The sequence below is a fragment of the Perissodus microlepis genome, chromosome 10 (genome assembly GCF_051167445.1).
Source record: "Perissodus microlepis isolate ML-2025 ecotype Zambia chromosome 10, ASM5116744v1, whole genome shotgun sequence".
Classification (NCBI taxonomy): Eukaryota; Metazoa; Chordata; class Actinopteri; order Cichliformes; family Cichlidae; genus Perissodus; species Perissodus microlepis.
Window position 1 is genome coordinate 822,191 of NC_140470.1, and position 10,655 is coordinate 832,845.

The window sequence follows — 10,655 nt, forward strand, 5'->3', positions numbered from 1 at the left end:
CGGTAAACAGAGGGAACAGCAGCCTTCTCCTGTGGCCTAACATAGTGCTGTTGTGTAAGGTTTTAAAGAGAGAGCCTTCCTGCACGGATCCCTCAGCACTGGAGGATTCCTGTTGAATTACCTTTTGGTGGCAGGTCTGAGATGGACTCTTGTTGATTCCTTCATCATCTTCTTCAAACATGAAAGATTCAGATTTGCTAGGACTTCTTGATACTTGGATTCCACTTTGATTTCGAGCTGGTAACATGTTGACTGTACAGCTGCAGGACTGCAGGAGCTCCTCAGCTGTCGTCTGTCTAGACTCTGACTGAGAAACCGTGTCTGTCACCACCATGGTTTTGTATCAAGATCTTACCGTCTCTCCATTTGACTTTTCTCTGTGATCAAATGACTGATGATATGTGGTGAGACTGAAAGGAAACTTCTTTATTACTGAGGCTTCCTTCACTCCAGCTGCCCTCCTACAGATGTGCTTATACTGTCTGATCTGTGGGTCTGTCCTCTTGAAGAGTGGAACTTAATTGCCTTGGAAGAGGAACTTGTACATCCCGTTCTTGCTTTTGGTTTTTTAAAGGGTCAAAAGATATGATGTTTTCCTGTGGTCCAGAACTCCGTACCTCTGTTGAAGAGTCATCCGTCTCCTCACAGATGAGGACTGGAGTAGCTCTGTATATGTGTTTGTCTTCATCTTTTCATAAATCAGCAAAGATGCTGCGTTCAGTCTTTTGTAACGAGTATTTTCCTGGGACCCATCAGCAGTCTCCTGCTCTGACATTTCTATTGCAAGCACAGGATTGTTCTTTATGTTGTTTACATCACAGCTGCACTGAGATCCATGTTGCATTTCTATTTCTCTCTTGGTTCCTGCACACCTCTGCCTATCAGCCATATTTGGTTATAGCGCTCACATGTAATTCTGCCCCGTTTAGTACATCTGGCCTCAGATGACCTATTGTGCCGTGTCTTAACGGTCATTGTTATCTTTGGTTGTTTATTTCTGTGAAAGTTTTCCAGACCCAAAGTCATGCAGTACAGATTAGAGCTCTGGAATGTACATCTCTGTAATTCCCCAGCTACTCTGGCAGCCTCTGGTATTTGGATTTCCTTTCCTTTTAACGACCCCTGAGAAAATCTCTGCTCCCAGCTCACTGCTCATTTTACAGCAAGTGATTCAGAGAATTCAAGAGCCCAGCTCAACGTTGTTTCCACAAGTTCCAAAAGTAAAAACTAAGAAACAATTTGTTATTATTTGGGGGGATTTCTGAGTCACAATAAGGTAAAGTTGTAAGAAATAAGCAGCCAGTGTGAGCATTAACCTGCCATCCAGCCGCTGCTCGTGTCAGATATGCTGTTTATGGCAGACGCAGGATTTTTAAACATGACCAACACAAGTTTCCCAGCTGGTCTCCTTAAAGTTTGTCTGTATGTATTGTTTGTTGACGGGCTTGTTCATAAAATAATCCACTTCAAGTCACAATATATATTCTAATAACCAAAATATAATGTTTCCATAATAACTCACATTCCTCTGTTTGGCTTTGATTCACGGCTTCATCCGATGCCTGACTCTCCTTTTCAGGCTCGCTGTTGAACGGGTTTCTTATCTGCTACAAGAAAAAGATTACAATACAACACATGCAGTCACTGTAACATGAAACTACAGGCATTTCTTTCAATTACAGGGCAGAAACCCACCTTCATGCGAGGCTGTGAATTTGATTTCAGAGTTTCTTGCTGGGTTTCATCGAGGTTCTGATGTTGATAACTGTAAACAAAGAACACGCGATGTGTTGACAAAGCAAAAGTCGAGATAAACAGATTCACACTTTTTAACTTTTGTTTGGAAAGTGCCAGTGTAACCTCACTGCTGTCCTTTTAACACACGTGCACTGGAAAACAGTAAGTAAAATGATCTAAATTAGCTAAACAACACACGTTCTCTGACTCATAGAAACGGCTGTGAAGTAAATCCTCTGACAGGATGGAACAAACAGAAACTCAGGTACATACAGTGAACTCAGATTCAAAATGTAACTTTTTACAAATATTTCTTTAATATTCATACAAAACTTTACACTGAACAAACAAACCTGGGCTTTGAAGTGTTTTCTAAAAACAGCAGCTGTTTGTGAATTTACTGGCAGAAGAAATGTGAATGTTGATGTTTTCAGTTCTGTGAAGGACTCGTTTGACAGGTCAGCCTTGATTTTAATCAAACACAAACCATCATTTTACACACCAGTAAATTTAGCCAGGCACACGTGGACTCCATCAAACTGCACCACCAGAGCTTAACTGTACCTGTCATAACTAATACGTTCAAATACATTTATTAAACACACCAAAATCTTATTTGCGTCTCAGCAGCCAGTGACTCTCACAGACCTGATGCAGAACATTTGAGTCTGAAATCTTATCTCACTAATGGCAGCAAAGAATTTGTGGGACTTGTCCCCAGAATAGTGGAAAACATGAACATATAAGACCTCGTAAGGAGATTAGTGAGCGGTACAGAGCGAGTTACTAAGTATCACTTAGTGCACAAGTCCCCTAACGAGCAGTTAAGAGCAAATAATCCTGGAGTGGAGCATGTGATGGAGCTCAAAGAACCTGGATTATGGGAGGAAACCTTGAAATACCCAGGCGACCCCCGCCCTGGCGCCATGGTGGAGATGGCAACCGTGCGAACCACCGCGCAGATTTAAAATCCCTTTAAATTATTATTTAAATTAAGTAGATCAGCCAGACATATTATGCTTGCTGCCACACTCCCATGTTTTCAAGTAAGGAAATGTGTGTTTATTGTAAGAGAGAAGCGTGCAGTTCAAACTGTGTATGAAAACTTCAGGTGTCAAAATATTGATAAAGAACAGATTTGTGTGAAATCACGGCTGCTTGGCTGGTTTATCTTTCTTATACTCACTGATTATTGCTGAGCTCCATGTGAGGCTCCTGAAGGACACCACAGCAAACAGCTGGTAAGGACACGTCTTTGCTTTCAGTGCTGACAAAGCTGCACCTCTCAGCCGACGTCTGGGAGAGCTCCACTGCAGCACATCACACACAACTGCTGTTAAGAAGCTATTTTTAATTAAAGGAAAATGTTATCCAAACCATGAATGAACTGTAAACAACCATATTTTGTTAATGCCGAGTTTAACTGCACTAGCCACACCCAGGTCGATTACTGTCTATGTGTTAAATCAATAAATCTCTTAAACAGAAACTTTCTGATGAAGTAAACTAGGCTAAAAGATCCTTAACAAAGCATGTCATGATCTAAAGAAACTTAAGAATGATTAAGAAAATAGATGAATGACATCTATCAGTCTGGAAATGGTTACAAAGGTATTTGGAGTCCAGGGAACCCACAGAGATCATCCACAGCTGTGAAAACGTGAAACAGTGAACCTTCCCAGAATTGGCCGACCTACCAAATTTACTCCAAGAGCCATTAGTGTCTCAGCGACAATATCACAAACGAACGCAAAACAACAGCAAAAGGCCTCACTTGCCTTATTAATGTTGGTGTATGTGATTCAAAAATATGAAAGACACAATGGTCAGTTTGGGTTTCATGAGTTCTAAGACAAAAACACCACTAATAAATACGTCTGGATGGATCTGTAGATGCAGCCTGACTCTGTGTGGAACGGTCAGAAAATAAAACTACTTATTGTTACAAATATTTTGAATCTTTGATTTCAGGCTTTGCTTGGAGAGATCTTGCATTTTAATGTATCACACATCTTTTGGAAGGATGCAGCAGACTTACGTATAGTCTTCAGTTTATGTGTGCGCCTCATGGAGGCCCTGATGATGTCAGAGCCATGGATGCGATCCTGATGGCGAAGCTGCTTCGTCTCATAGAACCATTCTCCAGTCAAGTATCTCAGCTGGCTTTTGTTCATCACGGACTTCTGCAGGTTTCTGAGTGAAAATTATAATAGTTAATAAACTTACCCTTTACTACATTTTTATAGTACAGGACATACACATATATATATATATGTGTGTGTGTGTGTGTGTGTGTGTGTGTGTATACACATATGTGATAATAAGAGATTGAAGGAGTTTCATTTTTATCTGCACCTCAAATTGTCCAATTAAATGTTTTCATAATCTATATCTTTATTTTTCCTGTGACTGAACAATAGAACGACTGACTCACTGGACACGTTGGTCCTCAAGCTTCTTTAGCTCAGCATCTCTTTTCAGCACAGTCAGGATGGTTTCCTGTTCCTCTTTGGTCAAGAAACTCAGGTCAATCATGGTGACAGTCGCCCCTTGTGTGATGCTTTGAGGTTTTGTTTAGTCATGTAGCTCTCCTTGAAGCTCACAGATGCTTTTATTGATCCTTGAAGTCAAACCAAGTGGCAACAACAGCTGTGTTTGATCCATGTTGTAGAACAGCTAAATACTAAGAAATTCAGACGTTACTTTTTTCATCTGGAGCTTGTTGGACACATTTTTCTTTAGCTGGGTTCGTTTCTGCATCAGTGCTTGAATCTGAAAGAATCAAAAGAGGGAGGGGAAATTCTTTCACCTGATTCAGAAAAGTCTGCTTCTCTATTAGCATTCAAACGTAGTAAGCAGTAGAGCGACAGAGACATCGGTCCAGCAGCTTCAGCAGCTTTGGTGTTAGCTTTACGTAAGCTTCACATAAAAAGCAGACAGCCTATAATATTATGCATATATGCATCATTTCAACAGTTTTTATATGAGCAGAAAGTTTAAAATCTAACTTTGTTACATAGAAAATGAGCTTTAATGCTCTTTTAATATGGTTTCATACATAATTCCACGTTCACACACTACGGGAGTCACAACATCAGTCTTAACTTTTGACTGGACATAAAATGGATGCATTAAAATGATATCTCAACCATTTAGAGTTATAGTTCCTGCTATTTCCTGAGTATGAAGTTAGGAAGAAATCAACTCACCTCTTGCTGTAGAGCCCTGAGTGAAAGCTAAGCTACAAGCCCTGGGCTGATGTAGAAAGGTGGAGCTTCAGAGGACAGCTGAAGGAGGCGGCAGACAGATGATGGAGGTTCTGTCTACACCATGTTTTACTCTGCAGAATATCACTTTTAGTCTCAGGAAGACCGTCTCACTGAAAAACAACCTTGCATCAACATGTAGCGTGTAGAGTTTGTTACTGTCGCACTTACAGTACAACTTCACCTCATACAAACTGAGACTTTATTCAGTCAATAAATAAACCTCTGAGTTCAGAGGGGCGATTTGTTCTCTTGATACTGAAGTCACCACAACAACCTCAAAAGCGTGACCATTTTATTGTGTGACGGAGGACAGCAGGTGGACCTACGTGCAGATTCAAACCTGGAAAACAGCGATAAGGATTCTCAAGCTTTATTGATAAACACAAGGATAAACAATGACTAGTGTGGTATCTGAGATACGATGGGACTGTGGACAGAGCGAGAGAGCGATTAGGAAAGAGCAGAGGAGAACTGAACACTGAATTCAGTGATACTGAATGGGTTTGCGTCTTACTTGGCAGGTGGAGTGTGTGAGGCTCGGTGGGGAGAGGGAATGGCTGGGTGGGCGTCCTGGAAGGTGGGTGTGTGGAGAGAGTCTGACCTGTTTTATCTGATCTACAGCAGCTGTAGGCAGGAGGGCAGGCAGGGGGAGAGGAATGAGTCCGGGAACAGAGCGAAGACTAATGGCAACCAGCGTCCAGAGAATGTGAGCTGGGTGGAGTGATGGTCCAGAGAGGTGATAGAGGCACAACACAGAGACCATAAACATGAAGCAAGAGTGGCCTGTGACTAACGTGAGCTTAGCTGATGAACTGGTGGAGAAGAGATGTTGACGCTGGGCTTAAATACTGCCTTACTGATTGTCTTGGATCCACCAGGTGATATGAGCAGATGGACTGGTGAGGGCTCTGCCCAGAGGCGGAGGAGCAGGGAAAACGTGGAAAAACACAGGACGCTCGCCTGGACTGGGTGGAACGTGGGGTGTATGCACGTGGTAAGCTTCAGCTTGACAGCAGACGGACCGGTGATGGTTTCGTGTGGTCTAATGTAGCGTGGATTCTGAATCCAGACATGACAGCAGCGTTGGAGGTGATGCTGGACCGAAGCAACGGCAAACTCCGGCACATCCACAGGAAACAGCGGAGGTTGGTAACCTAGTGACACTTTGAAAGGGGAAAGACCGGCTGCATACTCAACCCATGGAGGGCATGTTGACCAGGTTGCCGGATTATGTTTGGCGATGCAGCGGAGAGTGGACTCTAGCTCCTGGTTGAGACTCTCCATCAGGCTGATTGAGGGTAGTAGCCTAAACTAGACTGGCCTTGGCCCTGAATGCTGAACAGAAAGCCATTCAGACTTGTGAGGTAAACTGGGGACCTCTGTCTGACACGATTTCTGCCAGAATGTTGTGAAGCCTGAAGACATGGTCTACCTGGAGTTTTGCATTTCGGATGCTGCAGGGAGTTTATACAGTGCAATGAAGTGGGTGGACTTGGAGAACCTGCCAATGATAGACAGGATAACAGACTTGCCAGAGCAAACAGACAGAGCGGTGACAAAGTCTACGGCCATATGCAACCATGGCCTGGAGCAGACCTGAAGGTCATTGAGTTCTGTTCTTTCTCCGTGCACAGGTGGTACATGGTGGTACATGGTGACATAGTCCCGGAGATCCTTCTCAAGGGTTTCCCACCAGAAATGCCAGTTAAGGAAATGGTCCTACCTCCCAGGGTGACAGGTGAACCTTGCAGCACCTCCATTTTCACCTCTATGCCCAACCAAACCCCACATCAGCCAAGCCTGCTACCAGCATCATTCTCACCTCCACGCATGCCATCACACATCCAACCCCTCAGAAGGGACTGGATTTATTGTTTATTGTATTGTTATCATGAACCCAAATGCAGTGCAACCTCTCTGAACTGAGAAGGCAGACAGCTCGTCCCCTGTCTGCCTGTCTGTGGTTCTGTGAAGTTTGCAGGTGTACATACTTCTCATTTCATCACCACGAACTCTGAAACCACGAAAGATTCTGCATCTTTTGGCCAAATACCTTCATTCATAGCTTCACTCAGATGGTGTCATGTGTGGCGGCAACCAGGTGAGGAGTACAAAGATGAGTGTGTCTTGCCAACGGTCAAACATGGTTTGGGGGTGTATGAGTGCTGCTGGGGAGCCACAGTTCATTGATGGAAGCATGAATGCCAACATGTGCTGTGACATACTGAAGCATCATATGACCTGGATGAGCATTTAAACAGCAGTAACACTTTTCATTACAGCAGATTTCTTTTGAAAAGGCTGCAACTAAGTTTAAGGGCTTAATTCCTCCATTGTTACTGTTTTCAGTACCATGTGCCAAAACAGAACAGAGCAGCTAAACTGTGCCACAGAAGTCGATTATCTCGTTAACAGTATTACATAATCACTTCTAATCCTTCAGCACTGGAGACTATACTATAATAATAATAATACTATTGATATTCATTTACTCTGACTGATCCTTCATTTGATCCTTGATCTGCTAACTTCAATAATCACATCACTGTGCTTGTCGTGCGAGACCGCAGTGCAACATTTCATGCTGCTGACAACAATATTTATTACACAGATTAGACTATGTGGTAGGAATTAAATGTATTGCACTGCAGTGGTTTGAATCAGATCTAATAGACTCTTCTTCACACACAAAAGGTTAATTATGGAGTTCCACAGGGATCCATACAAGGACCAATTCTGTATACATCATATATATTTATATAAGGTAGTATCATTCGAAAAAATAGCACACATTTTTGTTGCTATGCAGATGATGCTATGCAGCTCTCAATGAAGCCAGATGACACATAGAGAAGGACCATATCGCTCCCATATTGGCTTCTCTTCATTGGTTCCTTGTTAATTCCAGAATCAAATTTAAAATTCCTCCCACTATACACAAGGTACTAATCAGGTGAATAATCAGGTCCCATCTTATCTTAAAGACCTCATATGAACCCAATACAGGACTTTGATCTTAGACTGCTGGTTTACTAGTAACTTCTAAGATATTTTAAAGTAGAATGGGAGGCAGAGCCTTCAGTTTTCAGGCCATCTTCTAGGGCAGTGGTTCCCAAACTTTTTTTGCTGGGCCCCCCTTTGTTTTACAAGAAAAATGTTCGGGCCTCTCACTCACTACGTCCACACCTACACGGGTATTTTTGAACACGCAGCTGTTTCGTCCACGTAAACGGCGTTTCGAAACACCGAAAACTGAGATTTTTTAAAACTCATTTTTTGCGTGTGGACGAGGAATACAGAGTTCATCACACAAGGTCAAAGCTATGTGCCTTTTTTCACGTCACGCTGTGGCCACGTTATTGTTTACGTGAGATGAATTGCAGAATGGCAGATAGAGACAAAATACTGTTAATCTGACTGTCTGCAGGTTTTACACACAGTTACTGTCCCTCCATTTACGAAGGCAGAGGCGTCACGGTGTGATTATTTTACGTGTAGTTGTTTTTTCCTGTGTAATAATATTCAACATTGCTGTCAATACATTTTTCAAAAAATGCCTCTCTGTGCAAAATGGGTTTAAAAACATAAACAGCTGTGGGATCCTGTTTGTCTGTGATTTGAACCGGGGGAACAAATCGTGTCAGGATCAGCCTGATGTTATTTGTATCCCGCTGTAACTTTACTGTATAAAGAGCTAACATCTCCAAAATGTCAGGAGCAGTTAGTCATTACAACAAGTGTTTGTGAACACTCAAGAATCAAGAATGTGGGATCCTGTTTGTCCGTGATTTGAAGAGTCCAGCGCTGCTCCCGACGAAGGGAAAACCAATCCTGCAGGGAGACCTACCTCGGCACATGTGCAGGTGAAGCCAAAGGGAAGATTTGCTTCACCATATTTTCTAGTCTTTGGCTTAGAATGAAGTTGGTTTGGAAACATATTCAGTGATGCTTCATCTCCTGCTTTGCCTTTGTGTGGGCGCCCGTGCTAGCAGTGTCCAAGCGTTTTGGGTTTTTTTTCCCTTTTCATACCGCCCCCCCCCCCCCCCCCCCCTGCAATAGCTCTGTGCCCCCCCTAGGGGGCGGGCCTCACACTTTGGGAAGCTCTGTTCTAGGGAACCAGTTCTGTTTGGTTTTGGGAGACAGGCACGCTGTATACAATTGCTACCCTTTAATTTAAGTGTTTTAAAATCATTGTTTCAGTATAAGTGAATCAAAGTCAGCATTAGGTCAGAGGAGGGAATGCTGATTTTGGAGGCGGTTCATTTTTTGCAATTAAAGTCTAAATTGTGGATATTTAACCTTTTGTGAATAGTAAAAGGTAATAATCTGAGTGTTCTTCTTTACTAGTGCAAACTGATCTTGCAGGTTATTCTAGCACTTTAATTATAACATTTCCTAGAGACCTACTACTATCGAGGCCTCTAAAATCAACCCAGAAATTACAAGTGCCACGATCAGTAGGTGAGCTACGTTAACAAGTGGGACTGACAGGATTTGACCTGCAAGGTTACTCAGATTTTTGCTTATTTCATCAGTGTTGGTACTGGGTGAATCCCTTCACCCACACCGGCTCCATTCGGACTGTGCACTCCCTACTGGGGAAGACCCACAGGATCCGAAATTAGGACCTTTGTTTTAAAATCAGAGAGCCAAACCAAACTTCCTGTATAGGGGTCTAGGCCCTACAGATTCTTGACCTAAAACGTCTTTAAACACGTGATTTTGCCTCAGAAATAAATCCTCTTTCACTGAAGATCATCATCCGTCTAAAGAATGACTGACACGCCCGATATATCAGGACACATTTTTTAAAGAACAGGGGAAATGCAATAAGGGTAACCATCTTTGTAAGGCCTTTAGTCATATTAAATTTATCATGAAAGTCAGTGTCTTACAAACACACACGGATCTTTCTGCTGCTGCAGCTCGACTCAGAGGAAGTGGCAGGAAAACAAAGAATCTTCTTATTACTAATGGAGCTGCTCTGCCAAGCAGGATGCAGCGTTCGAGGTCTGTGTGCTGAGATGCTGCACCTGTGCTTCAGCAGCAGAAGCCACCACAGTCATGAAGGGTGAACTCTGCACAAGCTCAGCTTGTGCAAATTCTGTCTCTTGCTCTCACACACGATGTTCATCTCAGCTGCCATTAGGCAAGAATATATATATATATATATATATATATATATATATATATATATATATATATATATATATATCTCAATTTGCCCTTAGGTCATTAAAACCCCATTACTATTACTCGAAAGAGATCACATTTACCTATAGACTATATTAATTTATGTTCTCTGTAAAGGATCACAAATCACAAAAACCGCTCAAGTGAAAAACACTTCTTACTGTTATGATGCACCATGTGTTGATATACCACGAGTTAGTTTTTTCCCAGTATTTGCTCATTTGAAGTCTGAATGTGCATGAATGTTGGATAGAAAGAGCTCGTGTGAATGAGGCGTTTTGTGTAAAGTGGTTTGAGTTCTCAGAGGAGACGAGCGCTGTATAAGAACCAGTTCCTGTCCAAACACCACATTAATGCAGCTCTGCAGCATCACTGTTGGAGCACGGACACAGTGAACGAACTGTAACATTAACGGCAGCTCAAAATGGGACAAAGACGACAGAGAAGCCGCACAAG

At 42.5% G+C, this 10,655-nt stretch overlaps 1 protein-coding gene across 1 annotated transcript in view; it reads right to left on the minus strand.

The window, feature by feature from the left end:
• The window catches only part of LOC146378546 (synaptotagmin-like protein 1), a 59,691-nt gene extending 54,706 nt beyond the window's left edge, over positions 1 to 4,985 (minus strand). The window contains exons 1-6 of the mRNA XM_084941370.1: positions 4,947 to 4,985; positions 4,172 to 4,509; positions 3,776 to 3,930; positions 2,924 to 3,047; positions 1,696 to 1,765; positions 1,523 to 1,604 (exon numbers count right to left, since the gene is read on the minus strand). Coding sequence (XP_084797496.1) covers positions 1,523 to 1,604; positions 1,696 to 1,765; positions 2,924 to 3,047; positions 3,776 to 3,930; positions 4,172 to 4,272 — 532 coding nt within the window. The 5' untranslated portion in view covers positions 4,273 to 4,509; positions 4,947 to 4,985. The remainder of the gene's footprint in view (positions 1 to 1,522; positions 1,605 to 1,695; positions 1,766 to 2,923; positions 3,048 to 3,775; positions 3,931 to 4,171; positions 4,510 to 4,946) is intronic.
• Positions 4,986 to 10,655: the final 5,670 nt, after the last annotated feature.